Genomic DNA, 22,517 nt, shown 5'->3' with positions numbered 1-22,517 from the left:
CGCAACGCTAAGAGCGGGACACCCATTGAGAGAAGGTGAGTATGTATACAGTACACGTCCGTGGCATAACAAAAACACTTCCAAGCAGGGCTTGTCTACTGTAGACTCAAAGCAATCTCGCAGTTCAACAACGTTCTAGTATATGCAGACCCCGGCACAGCCGTCACGTCCGGGTCGCAGCTCGCACCACGATACGCCGTCGTTTCATCGCAGCGGCTTTGTCTCCTACCCTCCGTCGATTAATCATCATGCAGTATCGCGGCGGCCGCGGCGGCCGCGGCGAAAAGACACCCGTCGAGTATCGCCCGAAAGTCCTCCGTCGTAAAAACTCACACAGCCCATCCGGTCCATCACGGGGACTACTACAACGCATCAGCCTCATTCCGAATACCTATCCGCTAACCGCGGGAAGAGGCAGCAATAGCCTTCTCCACCATTTTCCCGACCCGCGACAAGAATTTCCTCTCTAGTTCATCCACGGCAGCAGATTCGTGCGGTCCTTCGCGCAGCCCCAGGATGCTCCCCAGTCTCGCGTAGGAGAGGATCCTCCAGTCGTCAAGTTGCTTCAGTATCCGTCGCATATCTTGCCTCAGCAAGCAAACCTTCCTGCTACGTTCCGCATCCCCCAGCAGTTCGGCAAGCGCCTCGGCATCGTAGAGGAACCGCTCTATGCCTGTTGTGCTGACCTTATGACGATGTACGGCGCTGTGGCGGATGTCGGCGATGGAGCGTAGGAGAATCCTCAGCGGCTCCCCGGCGTGTTGCGCGGCTAGAGAACTCCGTACTTGCCGCAGAAACTCGTCCGTCCAGCAGCTTAGCTCTACCGACTCCGCGCAATCCCATCCGCGGCGTTGAAAGATATCCCGCATTGTTCGCTTTCCGTGCTCGTAGCAAGCCGCCTCCAGAATGCTTTGCAGATGTTGCAATAGCGCGAGCTGGGTTTTGGCGGGGAGGTAGACGGGAATCACTGATGGACCTTCGACAGGAGCTGTCGAAGTCATCGCGGCGCTGGTAGGTCTCATCGAAGCCGAGGAGCCTTGGGACAAATCACCGACAGCTGACAACGGTATGTGAGTGCCCCTTGACGCGCGGTTAACGTCCGGTGCAGGGGCTGTTGGCCTAACAGCCCCCCTTCTGGGAAGAGGATGCTCTGCATCTAAAGCCTGCGTTGAAGCAGAGTTCTCGCCATGTGCAGCTGAATTTGGGCGGAGCCTTGTCGCTAATGATGATCCCGTGTCCTTACCAGTAGGACATGAGGTCTCAGCCGTTCTAGTTGTCTTGGCGCCGTGCTGCTCGGCTAGTAGACCGTAGTCTTCGTGTGTGTCCGTCTCGACTTTTACTGGTGATGCTTCTGAACAGTTTGAGATATTGAACTCGTCTCGTCCATCGGCCAACTGAACGTTTGATTAGCGCTGAAGATGACACATAATAAATGAGAATGATTTGGAAGGCTCACGGAAAGTACTGAAGTACGGTAGTCGACGACATGGCGCCAGTATATCGCACCTTCGTCCTGCACGGTCTCTCCATCTGCCAGTTGCTTGACTCTGGCGTGCCTCACAACACGGGTAACATTGATGACACCCACTACGTATGGGTTCTTGTCAGCCAGCCACGTACACGAAACAATCGTATGAACCACTGAATGCTAGCTTGAACTCACTGTGGTTGGACGCTATGAGCTCCTGCTGACAGTAGTCGGACACCAGCTTGCCAAGAGTGTGCGAGGGAAGCTCCTCTGAAGAGTACATCCAGTATACGCGCGCATACACGTGGGACTCGTCCGCTGCCCTGACCTCCAGGATTTTCGCCACCCAGTGGTCTGCGAGCTGGATTACAGCCGCTTGATCAGGGTCTTCTTTCACGTCGCTCTGCTGCTCAGCCGTTGCGGAACTGGCAACGTAGACGAAATCTTCCACGTAGTACTTGTCATGCTTGACTAGATTGGCTGGTTGTTGGTATTTGTTTCTGTCTCAGGGATTCCATGCTTGTGGTTGGAGAAAACCTACGGACAAAGCTGTTGTACCGTTTCATGTTGAGCCATTCCTGCTGCGGCTCAATAGTATACGAGACGTCCATGTCCCGCCTTAGCGACCCTCCAAAGGGGGGAAACGGCCATTCCTGTATTGGTACCCTCGCGCTGTCTGTAGCATCGCGCTTCCGCTTCTTGTCGGAACGAGTCCCTCGTGCATAGGAGGGCGTCTCGATGCTGGCCACCTTGAAGGGGCAGCGCGCAAAACTCGACTTGTCTCCCACGTGGGACTGCCTGGCGGGGGGCATGATGAATTGACCTTGTAAGGGAATGCAAACAGAAACTCGCGTCGTTGTCCTGAGTTGCGTGCTGGGTCAAACTGTTTGCTGAGCCGGAAATGACTGCACGATAGCCCGACCAGGGGTTCTGAGACAAGGGTCCAGGCCAACTAATTATGGAGCAGGACAAGACAAAACCCCTTCCACTTTCATGCACGATTCAGGACTTTAGGAGGGGTCTGCCAGACAGGGGACCACTGGGCTCAAGGTCTTGTTATAGTTTATGAAATGAACGCTCCGGGCTACGACCAGACCCCGTGTCGGTCGTCCTGGACGGCGGAAGAGTGGTGGAGCAAGTCAGAGGCAAGGCATGCGGTGTATATCAAGTCAACTCTAATCAGAACACGTACTTACTTCGTATTTGCTGTACGACGTACATGTAGTGTGATTGTCCTGGTTGGTCAGTGGAACTAAGTGGCTTTGATAGGTCGCCTTTGCGTTGGACGAAGCCCGTGGCTTACTGCGCCATATTTGCTTTGCTAACGTGCGCTTCTATATTCGAACATCTAAGCTGTGCTCCGGCATGCAGATGCGATGTGTCCCTGTGCAGATGCTGCGAATGCTCCCTCAGCGGCGTGCCGTGCCCCAATTGTCTTCCTTAAAGACAAGGAGAGCCAGCTTGTGTCTCACGAACAGGCCAAACAAGCCAGCGAAGAGCTGCAGCAAAGTGACCTCCCAGGCCAGGCGGTCTTCGCGGAGGGGGCCTCGCCAGACAAGCCAAAGATTAAGAATGGTGAAGTTGCTCGTTTCGACGAAGAGCCCCCTGTCGTCCAGCGTGACCGACAGCAAACGCAGCTTGGATAACAGGTGTAGAAGCTGCCCAACGAGAGGTCGCGGCTGGCGTTCTGGTGACCAGGGCGTTACGGACGGCTCGAGGAGGCCAGTCCGGGCGTTGAACTTAGGGAGCCGGTGGCGCGGGCAGGGGATGAGGCCGAAGATTTGAGGACAAGAGTAAAGAAAGTTGAATATCTGCGGTACGAGGAGCAGGCCCAGGGTCTTGGAGAAGTGGCCGAGGATGCCCACAACGGCAAAAACCATGCCGGAGAAATAGCAGTACGTGTCTCCCACAAACACCTTTGCCGGATACCAGTTGTGGTAGAGCAGAGCGCAGGAGACACCGATCCAGGGCAGCAGGAAGTAGAGGGAGAAAAGATGGGAGTCAGTCGCGGGGTGCGGGTACGGTGTCAAGAGGTAGAGGCAGTCGTTGAAAGCGATCAGAACCGCAACGACCACACACTGAGAGACTTCGATGCCGTTGATGCCTGCGAGCATGTTGATGCTTTGGGGGCAAAACATGGCAACACAAGCCATGTATACGTAGTATAAGGCGCCGAGGTCAAAGAGCTCGCCGAGGTACGGCTGGAGCTGCACGGGAATAACAATGGAAGTAACGCCAAAGTCGACAAAGTAAACGACGAGTATAGGGATGGAGGCCAAGCCGGGGATCCACCATTTGTGACGCCATCGAATATCGAACAAGTCGTCGCCGATGCCAAGAAAGGCGATGGTCTGGAGCGCAATGATAGCACCGAGGTACGAGGCGAGCTACAACATCAGCGGAGGCGACGGATGGGCCGGGGGAGGCAGTATTCACCTTATTATGCGGGAAGCGATGTAGGAAGCGACCCTGGTTTACCTCCTGGACCTCGACCACAACATCTCTGTTCCCGCCACCGCTCGTGGCCGCGACGATGTCCTTGTAGAAGGGAAACGGAATGAATACGATGACAGTCAGGAGGTAGACGGCGGCACAGACGGCGCCCATGCACTCGGGGATCTCGACTTTGTTGAGCTTGCTGAGGTCGCGGCCACGAAAGCCAGCCTTCATGAACGTCGGCCCAAGCCAGCGTATCATGGCATAGCACAGGCAGAACGCAAGGATCGAGAGGGCGAGCGAGGCTATCAGGGGCTCGCCATCGCCGTGGAAGGTATTTGCGATGATGGCAACGGAAGCGCCAGAGAGGGTAAGGAGCGTGATGGTCTCCGTGTGGGAGAGCGAGGTCGGCGATACGGCGGCGCCATGCGCTGTGACAGCCATGATGGCGGCGGCGGCGATAGCAGCGCCAGAGCAGGCAAAGCAGCCGGGGAATGTCGGACAGGGCGCTTCGATGCTCAGGGCAGTTCGTGCAGGCGCATCGTGGAACGACGGGGGCGCGGAACGGGCAATGCGAAACCCGATGGCCGCAAGCGAGAGAACAAAACAATAAATAGGAGAAGAAATGCTCCTAGCCTGGTTCGTCTGCCGGCAGAGTAGACAGTTGAAGAGGCCCGGGGGACGGGACAACACCAACGAACGCGTTGTCGTCGCGATCGCAAACGTAGCTGCAAAGTAGAAGTAGAATTGAGTGAAGTCCGTCGTCGCAGTTGCGGCCACGTTCGAGTTGCAGGAAACCTTACCCACTTCGATGGGGGAAGTCTTCAGTACCTAGGAAGGTGGGGCAGGCTGGGAGCTCCAGCGCAGCTTCCCTTGACACTGTGCTGCATTATTCGTCGCGACTACGTACCTACCTTTACACTTTATTATGTACGGGCCGAAATTCGTCAGGCTAATCTCGTCCTTTGCGTCGTCAAATCACGATACTAACTACAGGGGCCCAGCGAAACGCCATGCCAACGCCATCCCCGCCACCCGATGCTTAGCCCGCCGTTTGGGTATGCACAATCCTACTACTGCTTGATTTTTCAGGGTCAGGGGACTGTTGCCCCTGTCTTGGCGATTCGATTGCCTTGCTCAAGTAGCTCAAGCCTCGCTTCTACGTTGTACGTGTCGCGGGCCCATTACACCGTCTCTGGCAAGAGTGCTTGTTCTCCCGAGCTCGCAGGGCTTCTATTGTACGCTGCTGACCGCTCAAGTATCAATCCACAGCGAATGATGACCACGGGTGGCGATCCGAGGAGTGTCGGATCAGAAGTGGTCTTTCTTCGTATCCTAGACGCCATTGCTGACACCCACCCCGCGCGTTGCGCCGCGAGCCCACTTCACGCCCTTGCCCTCGCCGAGAGGTCATTGCCACGCCTTCATCATCGTGGCCCAGCGGCGTTTTGTCGCAAACCATGATGAACCCTCGGCTGCTGACAAGAAAAACTCCGATCCTGGGGTCGATGCTGCCGCACTTCCGCTTGTTACTTTCGGGTAAGCAACCTCCGCGTCGGCACGACCGCCACGCGTGATAAGCTAAGGAGCCCTGTCAAAAGATTTCAAGGACCAAACTTCAGAGAAGAAGGATCGGCCCTCGTCTGAACGGATGTTGCCATAAAGAGGAGGCTTAACGCGCATGCACAACCACAACACAGCACAGCACACCGGCCCCGGCTGCTAGTAGTCCGCCTTGACCGTGTCACGTCTTCGCCCGCTAATCGCCGGCAATGAGCGTATCCATGGACTTACCAGCCGCCCTTGCAGCTCAGACACGACGGCCAACCACATTGGCTGCGGAAACAACGCGGCCACTACCCAAGTCAGTAGTTGGCGGCCCTGGGCATTCAACCGGACAATGGGGAGGATACCTCCTCCGACCTGCCGCTTAGAGCCGCTCCAGAATCTCACTCTCCTGCTCCAGTTTGGCGTGCAAATGTCTGAACCATTGACGAAGGAATGAGTCAAGGCCGAGCGCGAGAAGAGCAGTGCGAATGGCCGACCCCCCTCGGACGCCTCATGGCTACGCCCCTCTCCCTCCCACACAGCAGTCGTCTCGCCTCATCAAGGTGCATTGTAGAACAATTTGAAGTGCCATAGTCGGCCGTGACCCGATGTGTAATCATAGCTGGCCCCTCGTCTTACACCCCCCTCGATCTCCGTAAACTCCGGCCGCTACCTCCACGTCTTGCCGTCTTGCCCTCTGCATTTGTATATATACGCTACTAAGTCTGGGTGTTGCTGCTCGTGGCTAATTGTTCATTTGAGCCCAACACTATTGCTACTTAGTCTTCTCAGGCGGAGGAAGTATAATACTAACATAGCCCTAATCATAATTTTGCCTCAACTTCTATCAGGCTGGCCTCACACCTTCAAGATGGGCGTGCCGGAAGAGAAGGACTCAGAAGGTGTGCCAGCGAGAGCTGCAAGCGTCGCCAGCGCTGCCGATGACTCCGATAATTCCTCGACCGTAACAGAGAGCCACAAGGCAACTAAGGCCTTGGAAAAGACTGCCAAGTCTGCAGAGGCCCATGCCGAGGCAGGAAGCTCCGGGCGACTGGATGTCGACATTGAAGCTCAACGGGTATGGGCATGCAACCACCCGACGGGAGTGCTGCTAACTTTCCCTAGGAAGACATAACGTTGGAAAAGGTCGAGACTCACAAGTCAAACACCAGCCGGAAGACAGGGCATAGTAAGCTCAGCCGTCTCTCCAAGAACAAGACGAAGGAGAAGCTCCCTCCCCCTACCATCCCGTTGATGGACCTGGACAAGGGCATCGTCGGCTGGGAGAGCCAGCACGATCCTGATATGCCCCTCAACTTTACGCCTGGCCGAAAGTGGCTCGCCACCGGCCTGCTCGGTGCCGTCACGTTCATGACACCCTTTGCCTCCTCGATCTTGGCCCCAGCTATCTCGTCGCTGGAAAAGGATTTTCATGAGACCAGCATCACCAAGGGCGCCATGCCCGTGAGCATTTTCCTTCTCGGCTACGCCGTCGGGCCTCTCTTTTTATCTCCGCTCTCGGAGATTTACGGCCGGAACATCGTCCTCGTCACGTCCAGTGCGTGGTTCTGCGCTTGGCTGATTGGGTGTGCGCTCGCGCCGTCGTTGGATACCCTCATCTTCTTCCGTTTCCTGACTGGCGTGGGGGGCTCGGCTTGCCAGACCATCGGCGGCGCTATCATCGCCGACATGTTTCCAGTCAGTGATCGCGGCCGAGCCATGACAATCTGGATGCTGGGGCCGATGTTTGGCCCCTCGTGCGCCCCGGTCATTGGCGGTTTTGTTTCCGAGACGATAGGCTGGCGCTGGGTCAACTGGCTCGCGTTCATCCCAGCGACCATTACCGTCGCTCTCATGACGTTTTTCGGCCGCGAGACCAACCACCGGGTCCTGATTGCCCAGAAGACCATGCGCCTTCAGAAGGAGCTGAACCGACCAGAGCTTCGGAGCTGCTACGTCGACCCTGACGGTCCAGTGTTGAGCAAGGGACGGATTCTGCTCAACGGACTGATCCGACCCATAAAGATGCTGTTCCGCTCTGTCATCATTTTCAGCGTGTCGCTTTACATTTCGTTCGCGTACGGCTGCCTGTACCTGCTCTTCAACACCATCCCCATCGTCTTCCAGGGCAGCTACCATTGGTCCATTGGCATCACGGGTCTCGTCTACTTGACCCTGCTGATCGGCTACGCCGTCGGCCTGACATGCTTCTCGATGCTATCCGACAAGACGGTCGTCCGCATGACGGCGGCCAACGGCGGCGTGTACGAGCCGGAAATGCGTCTTCCCGACTGCATCTGGTTCGCGCTCATCCTGCCCATCACCTTCTTCTGGTATGGCTGGAGCGCCGACAAGGCCGTCCACTGGATCGTGCCCGTCATCGGCATCGTGCCCTTTGGCATCGGCATCGTGGGCGTATGGCTCCCCATCCAGGCGTACATCGTCGACTGCTACCCCCACTACGCCGCCAGCGGCCTGGCCGCCTTCTCCGTCCTGCGATCCACCGTTGCCGCCTTCCTCCCGCTCGCCGGGCCGCAGATGTATAAGAGCCTGGGCGTGGGCTGGGGCACCTCGCTGCTTGGCTTCATTGCCGTGGCCCTGATCCCGATTCCGGCGTTGATTTACAAGTACGGGAAGTGGATGAGGACCCGGTTCCCGTTGACGGTGTAGCGAAGCCGCTGGATCTATCTCACTCGACTCTCCACTGACTTGGCGGGGCTGTTACATGTCGAGGTCTTGTTAACAAAGATGGGAGTGGAATACTTACTGCCTGCGGTCATGAGCGCCGTATAAGCCATCGATAGGTTGGAGACGTAAATCAAGTCCAAATATTTGCTCATATAAGTAGACGAAAAGCAACCCGCAGACTCCCCTCTAAAGAATTTTTAAGGCCAGAGAGTGGCAGTGCTTGCTTGCTCGTGGAGCCCTCCTGAGGAGCCGGTCGCTTCCCCTATTCAGCAAGGCATATGCGAGTGCCCCTTCCTGTGCGCAACTTTCGTCGACAAAGGCTGCCCGACAGATCGCGTCCTCAGCCCCGGTCCGAGTTCCGCCACTGGATCCACTAAACCGGACCAGTCCGCTCCGCGTAGGTCTCGGTCCGGGGCCGGAGCGGCCATTGAAACTGAGATTACCGCCGATCCGGTAGCCGGTAGGGAGAGCCTCCACCACCTCTTTCATCCAATATTCCAAGTCCCCTGCATGCCCTAGAAATCATTCGACCATCAGACGAGACGAGGTCATGAGCATGCGGAAGTGAACATCATGTTTCGTATAGACTTGCTTGCTTGCCTCATGGTTTCAAACCAAGTTCCACTTCAAGATGTATGCCCATGCCATGCCCACGCGGCCCTTCTTAGCCAAGAACTCCTTGGCTGTCACACCCCGACCGTCCTGTCCATCGATGCTGGTCAGCATCGCGACTTGCACGGACTGGCCCGGCGCCCCCAAATCCCGAGCATTTACGTCTATCCAGTGCCAGTAGCCATTGGTCTCGATGGGCACCATCTCATCCTTGCGCCCGTCGACGCCGTGAATGCTGAGTAGCAGGAGCGGGGGCTTCCCCAGCCCATCCTTCTCCGACGTCCAGTGCTCGCAGATTTTGGAGAATTGAAATCGGACCACCTGGCTGCTGTATATGGCGATATCCGCCTCTTTCGGTTCCACGCTCTCCTCCGCTATGCCTTCCTGATGACCGTTGGTGTAGAAGACTGGCGGCTCGCCATCCACTCGGCCTCTATAATATTCTTCCCAGGAGACCACACGCCCATCGCTTCGATACTGGTAGCTTGGATTGCTGGGGAAGTGTCGCAAACCAAAGCTCTCGTTGCTGCTAGTGAATTCCTTTGGTGAAAACTCCTGTTTGTAGAGGTTGTTGGCGCCACAAATATGGCCAGCACCCCAGCAAGCGTCTAGCAGCTTCCACACACCGCCATCTATGCGCACCGCGTTCCACGCATGGCCGTCAGGCTTGGGCGGAGGCGGGCGCTCCCCTTTCTTCAGAGGCGTGTGCCCGAACCCCTTGCCATGGCCACCGACGACGACGCACTCCAAGCCCGCGCGGTTGGCAATGGCCTTGTATGTCTCCGCGTATCCCTGGCAGACAGCCTTGCCACTGAAAATTGTCTCTTCGACAGACATGTGCCGCACATTATTGCCGAAAAAGGCTACGGTATCGTAGAAGATGTTGTGGTGGAACCAAGTAAAGATGGCGCGTGCCTTATCCGTGTAGGACGGGAAGGGATCGCAAAGACCACGCGCCAAATGTCCCACAGGATCGTTCCGTGGAAGTGACTGTCTCGGGAACTGAGCCGCCACGCCATCCGCAGCGCTCCAATCACGACATACCCAACAGTCATTCAGCGGCTTGGGCGGCTCCGCAGTCCTGGATGAGGCCGCATCGATTTGGGCTGCCGACGGTCGCGATGCGACAGGAATCGGTGGTGGCGCATCATCGTTCGCCGACGCAGATGGTCGAGTTGGAATGGGTGGACGGTCCGTTGTCGACTGCCCGCTACTGAAGCCCCGGATAGGAGGCAACTTGCGTGGGGCCGGCTTGGTGTCTTCTTCCGACTCCGTCCTAGTAGTGGCTGGTACGGGAGGATTCGGTGATTTCGCAGGCCTCGAGGGCAACCGCGGCGGCAGGGTAGGTCTCGAAGGAATGGCTAGTGTCGCGGATGGTTGTGGTGTCTTGGGTTTGGCTGCTTGTTTTGCCGCATATTCTTTAGCTCGAGCGTCCTTCTCTACCGCCTCGGCGGCAGCGGCCTCCTTTGCCTTGGCCTCGAGCTCCCGCCTGGTGGGGGGAAGCGGGGGTAAGCTGGAAGGGTCGAAAGCGGGAGCCATCTTGCGGCCTGCACCGCCATTGGAGCCGTAACTCGAAGCAGACGAGGCATGCCCGATGGACACGGACGACAATGTTGAGTGCTGGGATATTTCAGAGGAGGCCGAATTGCGCCGGGCAGTCAACAAGCCGGACTGGGTCGAAGCACGGCGAGGGACTTGCGCTGGAGACGGTGACGCCGACGACGATATTCGTGAAGGCAGCGGAGGGGGCGCCTGTCGACTGCCGTTCGGTTGATGGGCCCCATCGCCGCCTGAGGCGGTGGAAGACTGGGTGTCACGCCGAGGCAGAGGCGGCGGGTTGTTTCGATTCGGTCTCGGAGGCACCGTCGGGTTCACCTGATGATGTGACGGGGTTGAGCCATTGGTGCTGCGAATAGGAGGGGCTGGGGGCGGTGGTTTCTTTCGCGGGGCGTCGGAACCGTTGAAGTTCTTCTGCTTGTTGAGGGCAGCGATCCTCTCGGCGAGCGTGTTGAACTGCGGCTCCTCGGTATCCGCCATGCTGTCTAGGCGAATGGCAGCAGCGTATGATTCATCGAGGGCGCAGGCGTCTACAGTGCGATGGCAGTGGGAAAGGAATGACGAGGACGGATGGATCGAAGGCAGATGGGTGTGGCGGCGGGCTTGGCTATATCATAAGCGTGTGCCGCCAGGCCAGGCACGAGGAGGGCTTGGTGCGGTGCCGCTTCCCGTTGAGGCTCCGGCCGATCGAAGAAGGGGACTGGACCGCCGCCCCGACCACGGCGTGGGACAACCGTGGGCGACTGGGGGCGAGGAGTCGAATCCTTCGAGGAGTGGAGCTTCGTTTGTTTGCGCAGTTGCTGGCCAAGAAGTCGATGACACTGGTTGGGGACACGGATGTTGACAGGTTCTGGCTGTCTTCCTGGTGGCTTCGGCGAGAGATAGGATGGGACGTGAGGGGGGAGGAAGAGTAATGGAAGTTTAGATGGGGTGGATGCAATAAGAGGAGGCGTGGAGAGTAAAGCAGGCGATGATGTCGCGCGCGTTATTCGAGGTCGGAGTGAGGTCGAGGACCAGCCAGGATGCCCACTCCCCTCACTCACAGTGGACGAAAGACTAGGTGGCTTTCTTGGTTCCTTCCTCACCTGGTTTGCACAGCCCACCTAACTTATTAGTCCTGGCAGCTGGGGCAGACGGGAGTGGCAGCCAGTGGGGCCTGTCTGCGACTCGCTGGGCCCGCTGCCCTGGCACCTGGCATCCAATCCATGTCGGGGCGGCTAGGCGTTTTACTGGGGCTTCCGCCACAGGTTTGTGAGGCGTGGGCGTCCAGTGTCTGTCTGGTACCTAGGTAGTTATTCCAGGGGCCGACAAGGTCAGGACTCAGGCAATCAGGGCATCAGCCGGCCGTCCAGTGCAGCCAGCAGTGGGCGGATGGCGGGCTACGTGTGCTGTGCCTGCCGTTGCCACCAACGTAGACCTTTTTTCAGTTGCGGGCGCTGTGGGCCGGAGTAGTCGTCCCGAGGCACATGAGATTCGCATGAGCGAGCATGCTGCAACTTTTATTTCTTTTCATGCTATGCTGCAGTGTGACCTCGGAGAAGACTTGTCATGGGCATCGATTGCATGGCGGCACGCCGAGAGCGGGCATACTGAACTTCGAACTTGAGAGCGTATCTGCGATTCAAGGCTATTGTCTTTTGGCTTACATGTCCTTCGTAGGCAAAAGCCATCAAAGCAGACTGTGTTGTGCTTTTGGTATGTCTCAGTCGCACGCTGGACGGTCATCATCGCCGTCAGTCAAGCACCCCCACACGTCTCCTCACGAGAGCCCTGGCACAGCTAACGCGGAACCAAAAAAATGAGCCGCAGTGCACGGGGCACCCAGTGGAACCGGGCTTGTCGGGGGCCCTGGGGGATCGCTTGTGGCATCGGCGCTGCGAGCCAGCTGCCGGGAACGGGGAACGGGGCACGGGGCAGCTGCACTGGTCTTAGTGCAATTGCTAGCAGGACCTACCTGTCAAGGTACCAAGGTGTACCCAGCCTGCGTTTTGGAGTCAGATTGCGAATTGGGCGGCCCTAGGTAGGCTACACCTTAAGACCTACCTAGTAGTACTGAGAAGGTAAGCTATCAGCTTGTGCACTGCGAGCGTGCCTCGTGTACTGCGCCGCCGAGGAGAGTGAGGAAGAGCCCAGTCGTGAAATGATCGCCGCCTGCTCTTTGCTCCAGCTGGGTCGTCCAATAGCCTTCCGGTGGGCCCAAAGCGCCGCGAGACACTGCATGAGGCCAACGCAGCCCGTCGGGCCGCTCCAGATGGGCATTGTCGTTGCTTCTTGCGTCCCGTCGTCGCCCAGTTACCTGACTTATACCAACCAACCTGGCACTACTAGTATGCCTGTGGCTCACTACGAGTCGGTACGTTGCGTGTACATCCCATGTACGAAGTATACCTCGCACATTCACCCACTGCGCCTGCCGAGCGGCACCCCGTCGATTGATTAAATTCGGTCCAGCTCCGCACAACCAATCATGGGCAGCACACACTCTCTCATCAGGAGCCTTGGTGCGCCGTGGCCGCATCGCACTCAAACCGTCGCGGCATCCCCATTCTCGACCGGATCCATCCATCCATCCAGCTGCCCGCCGACCAACCAGCCACACCGGCTGCCGCCCGTCTCGAATCGGCTCGCCGCTGTTGCTTTCCTGCGCTGAGCCTGCAGCGAAGCGCTGGACAGCCACTGGCCCAGACGGTTCCGGAATGCTTCGTACTTGTGCCGGCCACTCCCTCCTACCGCAGTCACCACCACCAACATTACCACCACAAGTCTCGTCGCCCCAGAGTGTCGCCTGGCTTCCGTCGTTGAACAGCCTCGACCACACTGTCTGAGCCAAGCCCATCGCACCTGGGATCTTTGGTAGCGAGGCATTCTGTCCTTCTGTCCCGTCATCGGCGGCGCCCAACTCGTATCCATCACGACGACCACGCGTGCCCGCATGCCGCCTGCCTCACACGTGCGCCGCGTGCAGCTGAACGACATTGCATCCTGAAGGGGTGCCCTCACCGCGTCGCCCCTCGCCTCGCCGGAACGCCTGCGCTCCGTCCCCCCTGCTTGCGATAATGGCAGCGGAGGCTTCCGGCGGTGAGGCTGTCGCCCCGGCCAAACGAGCCTTTAGCTTCCTCGACTTGCCCGCCGAAACACAACAAGATATCATCTCTCACGTAAGCCGTCTGCTTTCCAGCCATGTCATGCCTCGTGTCGCTGCCTGCTCGCTCGACGGGACGCAAGCATAGGAGCGAGGAGGGGCATTATGATGCTGACTTTCGTCTATAGTGCTCCCAGAGTGACCTGATATGCTTGGCTCTGGTGTCCAAACGCATGCATGAACTCGCATCCACCCAACTTTATCGTAACTTCCACATTGTGTTCCCCGACGATGACGATATCAGCTTTGACTCCCCCATCGATGGCCTCGCCGGTGGTCTCGACACATTCACAACGAGCGAGTACAACTACGCCAAGCACCTGCGTGACCTCTCCATGGACACGCTGAGTGCTGGCCAGAAGGGAGAGCAGTCCTACCAACCCTATCTTTACTCAGCTAGTTGCGGCAAATTTCTCAACACTCTGCTCTATCTCACGCTCAAGAAGGCAAGGTCGCTTGAAGCGTTTAGGTAAGGATGACAGCGCTACCACCCGTGCGCTTTGGCGTTGGCTGACTGCCACCTCAGATGGAACATTCGCGTCGAGCTCAGCCGACCCATCTACCGAGAACTGCACCGGATAGCGCCACTGACCAAGTTGCATATTCGCATGCAAGCCGGAGAGTCATACTACAACCACCCTCCGCCGCTGCCTGTGTCCCCCGACTTGCACTCGCAGCCTACTACAGGTCACTGGCCGACGCCGCCAGTCGGTCCCTCTTCCTCGTTATTTTCCTCAGCTACCGCGCCAACCCAGTCTTCGTCACAAATTCCGGGTGGGCCGCCGCCAATTTTGGAACCGCAGTCTCGATTATCGGCCAGAAACTCCTCCTCGAAACGTGGCGCAGGAACGAAAGAGCCATCCACATTTTCAGGGTTCAAGAATCTCAAGAGCCTCAGTGTCTTGGACATTGATGGCCTTGACGCCGTGTCAGAGCTCAGAATTTGTGTGAAGAACTCGTATTCCACTCTGAAGGAGCTCCAGCTGTCCCTGTCCGATACATTGGCACAGCAGGCCCGGAAACCTCCTCCAGATTCCGACGCTGACGATTCCGATGTTGACGATGACTTCCATGTGGTTCCAACGTCGCAAAATACCAACTACGACGCAACTGGTCCTGCAAAAGCATTTCGAGCCCAGGAGGAGCGCAAGATCCAAGAGTCTATTCTGGGTCGGATTCTCGATATTGATCAAACCTTGACGAAAAAGTCTCCCATTCAGCACAACGCGCATCACGGCTCTTTTGATAAAGGTAAAGATGTCGACACGGGAGCTATCAACAGCGATCCTCGCGAAGCGTTTGTTTCGTCGATCAGGAAGGCCTGTTCAAAGCTCATGGCTCTGCAACAAGGCTCACGCGACTTCACGATCTCGCAACAGGACATTTTGGACACAATTGAAAGGGCTGCGAGGAAGTATGTTGATTCAGCCGACGCACCGTCAAAAAGTAGCGACACGACGAACTCGCCCGAAGTGCCCGTCGAACAGGGCTCCGACAGCGACCGACAAGCGATGCTGGCTTTGAGGCCTAAGGTCGATGCAGATATGCCGAAAGTGGCAGCCGAGCTGCCAGGTGCGGGGCCAAGCTCGGCGGTCAATGGCGCCTCTACGAGCTCTTTGCCAACCCATCTGTCTACACTGAAAGACAGTAGGCTTGACGGAGAGGAGCTGTCGCCAGACGACATCGACATTGCACACGTTCTGATTGTGGATGGACCGGAGGATTCGATTGCCGAACCCGCAGAATCGTCTGTCACGGCAGAGGACCAGGCCAAAGCCATGCCAGTAATCAGGAGGCCGGATGCAAACATGTCCGAACTGACGAAATTACTCTGTACAGGCACCGATCCTGTCTTACTAGCGGAGGCTGCGGATGAATGGGAGCGCCAGTGGACAGAGAAGAAGGCCATGCTGGAACCGCTAAGCGACAGGTTGAGGTTCTTGCAGAATCAAACCGACCTCTTATCACAAAGGGTAGGGAAAATGCGTTCGGAAGGCGTTGGCTCTGGGTCCCCGGAGATGCAGCTCATACTGTCAAAGATGCAGATGCTGAACAGGAGCGTGGCGGAGATTTTTGACGATGTGCGCGCAGTCGAAGACGATGTCGGCACAGTTTCCAAGGTGCTGTCAGCGGAACTATCAGGGGTCGGCCCGGCAGGCGACAAGCTGCGTCGATACATGGACGCGTACATGCGCGAGACTCGTGGCCTGGCTCTGGAGACGCTCAAGATACACCTCATTCCCGTCAAGGCCTCTGCTCTATCGCGCGGTGTCGATCTGGCTTGTCTGAAACAGCTCACGCTGCTCAATGTGGGGAGCCAGACGCCGATCTGGGCGCTGCTGGCCAAGGAGGGGAAAACACGGCCGCTTGCCCTGCGGACTGTCTTCACTGACCATGTCACGACGACCTTTCTGTCCTGCATGGCGCAGCTTCCTGAGCTCCACGACCTGTTTCTGTTGGAAAGAGGTCTCAAGCACAAGCCCGAGAGTTTCGCGCCGCGGACGACCACTACGATCGATCAGATACGGCGTCTCGTTCTCAAGAAGCACATGCACACACTGAAGCGCCTGATGATCAAGGATGAGTCCAACGGGCCAAACTGGGACGCAAACGAAAAGACGATGATTCTAATTTGCACGCGCGGCGCAAGCTTGGAGGAACTTGCCTTGAGCATGAACATTCACGCCGTGGTAAGGTTGCAAAGAGACAAAAGGGGGGGTACCAGCCAGCTAATTTTCTTTGTGTAGCACGCTTTCATGCAGTACTTCTCGGGTCTGATCAATCTGCGCGCCATCAACATCCTTCACTTTAGGAACAACGACACCTGCATCTGGGTGATGCGGGAGATTCTGCGGTTTATTGTGGACAACTTGTCGCATCACCCGGAGCTTAAGCTCGAGTGGATCGCCATGGAGGATGAGCGGGTGGAGCGGGTCGTGAGACCATCTGAGACGCAGGACAAGGTCCGCCAGGACGAGCCCGCCAACAGATCCAAGGGCAAGGGGAAGGAAAAGTCGCACGTGCCGACGGGGGCGGCGATGGATAGCACATTCCCGCTGCTGCCGATTGACGGGTTGGACTCGGATTCTGACAGTGAGGACGAGTCCCGTGACGATGGGAGACGACTCCGATTCCAGACGTTTGGCCCACTGCAGTTTTACGACGTATGGGGCGTGAAGATATTTGAGAAGGAGATCCGAAGTGGACGCTTATGAGCCGTTTTGGCGCCTCGCGAAGGTCACAGACCTTTGAGTCGCTCGAGGCGGGAGCATGCATGCTCAACGGGGGGTGGGGGGCAACTTTCTTGTTGGGAGTCATTAGGTGGCGGGTAGTCTCCCATCGAGGCTAGATGAACCATTTGCTGGGCGGGAACAGCACGGACGGCGCAAAGCGATGAGGGGTTTGGATTTATGGATCTCGTCAGGAGTGCACGAGAGGCTGGCTTGAGCGAGCGTGCCCATCGTGACCATCGTGACGATTGGGGAGCACCTAGGGCGGCTATGTATTTGCTCTGTACAGGGTTGTACATGTGATATTGACAAGAGAAAGCAATGCCTTCTCCAGACGCGCAATAGTTGCTGGAACGTAGACGTGCGTGTCGCCAACGGCCCTTCGGTTCGCGAGGTGGACAGGATAGATAATTAGTCGAGGTCGGCAAGGCCCCTTGCTTGTGTGGCATGCTCGTTGCGGCAGTCTCTTGGCAGTGGACGCTCGACAAACTCCATAGTACTGCCGTCGGACTACGTACCGAACTGGCGAGGTGCAGCCCGCGGAGCGATTCAGACCCATGGATGTCATGCATGAGACGGGATTGGGGGGGGGGGGGGGGGGGATCGAAGCTGGACCCTGGATTTCGACTCCCGAAGCCTCGACTCCACTGGAGAGCTCCGGGGCGTGCGTGGGATCGGGCACCTTCGTACTTCAATCGTACTGATGAGGGGGAAGCGGGGACTGCCGGGTCAGTGGTGGGGGGGAGAAGAGGGGGGGGGGGGGGATTTCCCTAGCCCGCCCCGTTTTCTCGACGCACACCGCCAACCCAAACGGAACGTCATTCTTGTTCCCAACGTTGTGCTACCGGCACTATCTCCGTCGTCAGCTTGGCCTGGCCTAGAACGGGGGGCGTTATGAGTCTCGTGACGGCCGCCACCTGTGTGCGGGGGGAAGACGAGGAGGGAAGGGGGAAGAATGCGACGACGACGGGGCACGTAGGGCGTCAGCGACCTTTTTTCCAGAGGTCGTCCAGAATCCAGATGCTGTATGTAGGCCCGCTTCCTCCTTCATGGTCCCAGACTGGACTGGACGGGACGGGACAGGATCAGGCCGGGTATTGCGTGCTCGCTAATCATAGATGGCCCGCTTGCTGCATGGACGCGCGCACCGCTACCTGACGTTACTTGACGTATTCGCCAGTGATATTAAGTTGGGGATATATGAGGTGATGATGATCCCGGCTGACGATCACTCCCGGGCTTGTGAAATGCTTGCGCCAGTGGGAAACCTGCATCCCCCGCTCAATCAATGACTGCCCCCTTCCTCTTACATCAGCGCCCGCCCGCCGCCCGCCCGCCTGCGCACCCGTCGTGTCATTTCACCTACCTATTCATTCCACGTATTGCTTCCTCCCATCATCCCCCCGCTGCTCTTTCTTGTCCTGTCCTGTCCTATCTGCCCGTGTCGAGGAAACAAAACAAAACATACTGCGATTCTCAGCCAGTCCTACCCCGCTGCTACGAGTAGTAGTCCGAGCGGCGATGCCGCCTTGCTGAAGCACGCGACCGTCACGTCGTCACCTCTGCATGCGTATGCCGATGCTGAACTACTATTTGTACCAGACATACGGCGATAATGCATCTGACTACATACCAGAGGCCGGACTTTAAGCCATTGCTCAACATTTGTCGGGGGCTCGGCGGCGGCGGCGGCGGCGGAGGCCGGTCTGGCGGCAAGCCCGTCGACTGGCCCAGGTCCGTCGACAACGAGGACGACGACAACATCAGCAAGCCCGAGTCGTCTTCGGCGGCGCCATCGAGCAGCCCGCCGCCGCCCGTCGACGCAGCTCGGTCCAGGGAAGAAGGAGGAGGAGGAGGAGCAAACCCCAAAGGGTCAGGGTTGTTCGAGCCCTCACAGCTGCTAGAGCTCCCTTCTGATGCGATACTGTTGATATGCGATCAACTGGACACCCCCGAGGCGCTCAGCCTGTCCCTCACCTGCAAGAGCCTCTACCGCCTGTGCTTCTCCAAGTATTCCTCGTGCCGCGGGGCGCTGTCTTCGGAGGAGCGCAGGCGGTTTCTCCTGCTCCTAGAAAGGGATCCTCGGATGGGGCGCAGCGTCTTTTACTGCTACCCGTGCAACTCGCTTCACCAGTTTGAGGAGCACTGGGGCCCCCATTCGAGCTCAAACGGCGGTGGTGGCGGCGGCGGCGGCGGCGGTGATGATGTCGTCCAGCAGGGCGAGGATCAGCAGCAGCAGGACATCTCCTCCTCCTCCTCCTCCTCCTCCAGACGAGAACAACAAGACTGCGACAACCGCGATCGCTTCTCCCCGATCGGCAACCGCTTCAACCTCTCCTACACCCTCGCGCGCCTCGTCATGAACCGCCACCTATACGGGCCGGCCCACGGCATCCCGCTGCGCAACATCTGCGTCAGCCACGTCGCGGAGAGGGACGTGCTCCGCGTCCGCTGCACCACCGACGCCCGGATCCGCGGCGGCGAGCTGTACCTCCTCCGCACGTACGACTTCTCCCTCGCGCGCGGGGACGTCGACGAGTTCCGCAGGTGCACCGGCGCGCGCGACTTTCGCCTCTGCCAGCACATGCCCCTCCTCTCCGGCAGCTCCGCGTACCGCCAGCACATTGCCGAGCTGCAGCGCAGGCCATCGCCGCCGCCGCAGCAGCAGCAGCAGGCCAACAACAACAGCAGCAGCAGCAGCAACGAGCCCGGGCTCGTGCCCTGCCGGGACGCTCAGGGCTCGTGCGGCATCTGCCTCATGGACTACGACATCACCATCTCGGCCTCGACTTCGGCGAGCGGCGGCGGCGGGGTCGGGGCCTGGGACGTGAGCATCAGGGCCTACCACCAGCTCGGCGCCTGCCGCTCCCCCGACGACTGGAAGTGGGCGCGCTTCACCGAGGCCGTCCGTCCGCATCTCTTCTTCCCCAACCGACCGAACCGTCGGGGCTCGACGCTGGGTGCCAGGGCCGTCAAGGAGCTGTGGATGGGCGGCGCCGACGCGGGCGAAGGGGAGGGTGGACGTGGTGGCGTCGCAGCGGCGGCCACAACCACGACCACGACCACGACGATGAGCCAAACTGATCTGCCCATCTCCCTGCCTTCCTGCTTGTGGCGCCATGCAACCCCCCTGACTGAACCCCCAGTCTGACGACGCGCCCGCCAAGATCATAACGTCCCATCGTGCCTCTATCCCATCGGAGAATCGCGGCCCAATCCCAGAGGCTTGGTTTGACTCCGAGCGGGCAGGAAAGACACTTCTGTGCTTCCGCAGCGCCAGACCTCTGGCAAGCGTCGCACTATTCTCATCCCAGCCTTAGGAACCGTGCAAGCCGGACGGCGATGTGCTTGAGCCGGCGACGGGGTGGTAGCCTGTGTGGCCAACAGGAAGCGTCCAGATGTCCATGTGTATGTAAGAATAAGTGAACATGGAGCTCTGCATTGTGGAGGACCGCATAGCCAAAGGCGAGCACCAACCAATGGCACCAGACGGTAGACTTGTTTATCCATCCCTGAGCATGAGGTACTCAACACACGCAGCTTCCCTGAGACGTCCGTCTACAACGAAGTGGTTGGGCCGTCGCAACTTGCACCGGCTCGGACCATTCACTCACTCACTGAAGTCACAACAGATGGCTAGGCAATGCAATAGCTTCTTTAATACAGAAAAAATCTAACCAAGTTCGAATCGTGGCGCCCCCGGCTGCACGGGATGCGCGGGGTTGTAGTACACTCTGCACGAACGTTCTATCGTAAAGCTCGGCACCAGCACTGCTCGGCTTTGCTTTGCCAGATAGACGAGTTTGCGCATGACCATCGGGTCTAGGGATGGGGATGATCCCCACGATGGCCCGGGATTTGATGTTGTGGATAGGTATCGTTAAGGGGTTCGTTTGATGCTTTATGTGCGAGAGCCACGATCTGTTCACAGCTTCTCGATGATAGCGGCAGCGTATTCATGAGTCTTCGCCTTGCCGCCCAGGTCGCCAGTGAGGGCCTTGCCCTCGGCGAGGGTGTCGAAAATGGCCTTCTCGATCCGATTGGCGTGGTTGTTGAGGCGCATGTGCCTCAGCATCATGATGGAGCTGAGGAGCAGCGCAGTGGGGTTGGCAAGACCCTTGCCGGCAATATCGGGGGCGGAGCCGTGAACGGCCTCGAAGATGGAGCACTCGTCACCGATGTTGCCAGAGGGAGTGAGGCCGAGGCCACCAATCAGACCGGCGCACATGTCAGACAGAATGTCGCCGTAAAGGTTGGGCATGACCAGGACCTTGTCGTTATAAGGGTCGGGGTCAGTGACCATCTTGAGGCACGTGTTGTCGAGAAGCTCGGCGTCGAACTCAATGCCGGGGAAGTCCTTGGCAACCTGGCGACCAACGTTCAGGAAGAGGCCGTCGGACATCTTCATGATGGTGGCCTTGTGAACGACGCGGACCTTCTTGCGGCCGATGGACTCGGCGTGTTGGAAGGCGAAGCGAAGAACGCGCTCGCTGGCCTCGCGGGTGATGAGCTTGATGCTCTGAACAACACCATCAACGACAACGTGCTCAATGCCAGAGTACTCGCCCTCAGTGTTCTCTCGGATCAGGACGGTATCGACGTCATCGTACGGGGTCTTGAAGCCGGCGACGGAACGGCATGGTCGCAGGTTGGCGAAAAGGTTGAAGGTACGGCGCAGAGTCAGGTTAAGCGAGACGTGGCCCTTGCCAACAGGAGTCTGGAGAGCGCGCAAAAGTCAGCGGACTGTCGATATGTGCTGCTATTCGCGCGGGGGCGGGGTGCCTACGGCCAGGGGACCCTTGAGGGCAATCTTGTTCTTCTTGATGTTCTCAATGGCGGCATCGGGAATAGCCGTCTTGCCGTCCTTCAGGATGGGGGTGACATCGACCGACTCCCAAGCGATTGGCGTCTAATTGAAACAAGGGTCAGAGCGTACAGCGCAGTCAGGAGCGGCGGCGAGTCGAACAAACCTTGGCGGCGGCGAAGATATCCTTGACAGAGACGGCAATCTCGGGGCCAATGCCATCGCCCTCAATCAAGCTAACCAGATAGTTGCCCTGAGCGAATGATCAGTAACTGCTGTAGGCACGAAGCAAAGCAACCGGTCTGAGTGATTTTACAAAGCGACAATCCCGGGGATGGGGCGAAGCATCCGTGGCCAATTGCACAAAGCTTGCCAGTATGACGATCACTCACCTTGGAGTCCTTGGTTCCCTCGTACTTGGCGACTCGCTCACCGGCAGTAGAGTAGCAGCGCTGGAGGTCGGGATGCGTCAGAAAGACATTCGATGCGTTGGCGCAACCAGAGGAGGAGGCCTTACAGAGACCGACCAGGTGGCAGCGGCGCGGGGAGCAGCGCGCAGGCACTGCCTGGGGATCGGGCTAGAGAAAGCTCGGATGGCCAGCATCGTGGAGAATGTGCGCGAGGAGCGGAGAGAGGGAGAGAGAGAGAGACAGAGAGGCGCGAGCTGCTGGACAAACACGCTGGGCCAAGGGAGAAACGCGAGGTGGAAGCAAAGGATAGAAAGTTTTGGGAGGTGTGGACAAAAACTAACTTAAGGTAGCCCGTCGATGCGGCAGCACCCAGCGCCTCAACCTGCACTGGAGCGGGAATAGCGATACGGCGACTTTTGCCTTGCCGGGACTGTCCGCGGCGCATGGGTACCAAGTTACTTGTGGCTGCTACGTTGCACGCTGAGGCTCACCTGGGCGGGCCGGCCAGGCAGCCAATTCGGTGACAGATTGAGAGCACCAGCCACTGAAGGTGTGGCGCCGGCCCCACCTTTCACCTTTTTTTTTTTCGCGACTTGGTTCGGTCCAGCGGCTCGGAGCCGTC

The 22,517-nt window shown here is 58.3% G+C and overlaps 7 protein-coding genes across 7 annotated transcripts; 3 read left to right on the top strand and 4 right to left on the bottom strand.

Moving 5' to 3' along the window:
• Positions 1-398: 398 nt before the first annotated feature.
• Positions 399-2,280, bottom strand: JDV02_007853 (uncharacterized protein; the record flags this gene model as incomplete). Its single annotated transcript, XM_047989388.1, has 4 exons — positions 399-1,394; positions 1,457-1,587; positions 1,664-1,939; positions 2,010-2,280. 4 exons carry the CDS (start codon positions 2,278-2,280, stop codon positions 399-401), a joined length of 1,674 nt encoding a protein of 557 aa, XP_047845388.1.
• Positions 2,281-2,877: 597 nt separating this feature from the next.
• Positions 2,878-4,348, bottom strand: ALG7 (N-acetylglucosaminephosphotransferase; the record flags this gene model as incomplete). The annotated part of the gene is made up of 2 exons (XM_047989387.1): positions 2,878-3,855; positions 3,905-4,348. The coding sequence occupies 2 exons, from the start codon at positions 4,346-4,348 to the stop codon at positions 2,878-2,880; spliced, it is 1,422 nt and encodes a 473-aa protein (XP_047845387.1).
• A 546-nt stretch (positions 4,349-4,894) lies between these two features.
• On the top strand, positions 4,895-8,276 carry JDV02_007851 (uncharacterized protein). The gene is made up of 4 exons (XM_047989386.1): positions 4,895-5,070; positions 5,164-5,443; positions 5,506-6,530; positions 6,578-8,276. The coding sequence occupies exons 3-4, from the start codon at positions 6,324-6,326 to the stop codon at positions 8,120-8,122; spliced, it is 1,752 nt and encodes a 583-aa protein (XP_047845386.1). The 5' UTR covers positions 4,895-5,070; positions 5,164-5,443; positions 5,506-6,323; the 3' UTR covers positions 8,123-8,276.
• A 473-nt stretch (positions 8,277-8,749) lies between these two features.
• JDV02_007850 (uncharacterized protein) lies at positions 8,750-10,789 on the bottom strand (the record flags this gene model as incomplete). The annotated part of the gene is made up of 1 exon (XM_047989385.1): positions 8,750-10,789. The coding sequence occupies one exon, from the start codon at positions 10,787-10,789 to the stop codon at positions 8,750-8,752; it is 2,040 nt and encodes a 679-aa protein (XP_047845385.1).
• Positions 10,790-12,799: 2,010 nt separating this feature from the next.
• Positions 12,800-17,021, top strand: JDV02_007849 (uncharacterized protein). The gene is made up of 4 exons (XM_047989384.1): positions 12,800-13,467; positions 13,580-13,920; positions 13,978-16,141; positions 16,199-17,021. The coding sequence occupies exons 1-4, from the start codon at positions 13,366-13,368 to the stop codon at positions 16,664-16,666; spliced, it is 3,075 nt and encodes a 1,024-aa protein (XP_047845384.1). The 5' UTR covers positions 12,800-13,365; the 3' UTR covers positions 16,667-17,021.
• A 680-nt stretch (positions 17,022-17,701) lies between these two features.
• On the top strand, positions 17,702-20,352 carry JDV02_007848 (uncharacterized protein; the record flags this gene model as incomplete). Its single annotated transcript, XM_047989383.1, has 2 exons — positions 17,702-17,710; positions 18,318-20,352. 2 exons carry the CDS (start codon positions 17,702-17,704, stop codon positions 19,830-19,832), a joined length of 1,524 nt encoding a protein of 507 aa, XP_047845383.1. The 3' UTR covers positions 19,833-20,352.
• IDH2 (Isocitrate dehydrogenase (NAD(+))) lies at positions 20,333-22,252 on the bottom strand. Its single transcript, XM_047989382.1, has 5 exons — positions 22,003-22,252; positions 21,878-21,937; positions 21,652-21,738; positions 21,468-21,590; positions 20,333-21,398 (listed from the first exon to the last, which is right to left on the bottom strand). Exons 1-5 carry the CDS (start codon positions 22,087-22,089, stop codon positions 20,607-20,609), a joined length of 1,149 nt encoding a protein of 382 aa, XP_047845382.1. The 5' UTR covers positions 22,090-22,252; the 3' UTR covers positions 20,333-20,606.
• Between the last annotated feature and the right edge of the window lie 265 nt (positions 22,253-22,517).

This window comes from Purpureocillium takamizusanense, chromosome 7, assembly GCF_022605165.1.
Source record: "Purpureocillium takamizusanense chromosome 7, complete sequence".
Taxonomy (NCBI): domain Eukaryota; kingdom Fungi; phylum Ascomycota; class Sordariomycetes; order Hypocreales; family Ophiocordycipitaceae; genus Purpureocillium; species Purpureocillium takamizusanense.
Note: the sequence above shows the minus strand (reverse complement) of the source record. Positions and strands in the feature narration are given on the sequence as shown.

Bases quoted from the DNA above. Each gene is read 5' to 3' on its own strand.
- JDV02_007851 (XM_047989386.1), top strand. From the start codon at position 6,324: ATGGGCGTGCCGGAAGAGAAGGACTCAGAAGGTGTGCCAGCGAGAGCT. The intron at 6,531-6,577 runs GTATGGGCATGC...AACTTTCCCTAG, and splicing joins TCGACATTGAAGCTCAACGG to GAAGACATAACGTTGGAAAA.
- JDV02_007849 (XM_047989384.1), top strand. From the start codon at position 13,366: ATGGCAGCGGAGGCTTCCGGCGGTGAGGCTGTCGCCCCGGCCAAACGA. The intron at 13,921-13,977 runs GTAAGGATGACA...CTGCCACCTCAG, and splicing joins AGGTCGCTTGAAGCGTTTAG to ATGGAACATTCGCGTCGAGC. The intron at 16,142-16,198 runs GTAAGGTTGCAA...TTCTTTGTGTAG, and splicing joins GCATGAACATTCACGCCGTG to CACGCTTTCATGCAGTACTT.
- IDH2 (XM_047989382.1), bottom strand. From the start codon at position 22,089: ATGCTGGCCATCCGAGCTTTCTCTAGCCCGATCCCCAGGCAGTGCCTG. The intron at 21,938-22,002 runs GTAAGGCCTCCT...CCCGACCTCCAG, and splicing joins CTGCCACCTGGTCGGTCTCT to CGCTGCTACTCTACTGCCGG. The intron at 21,399-21,467 runs GTAGGCACCCCG...CGCGCTCTCCAG, and splicing joins CCCTCAAGGGTCCCCTGGCC to ACTCCTGTTGGCAAGGGCCA.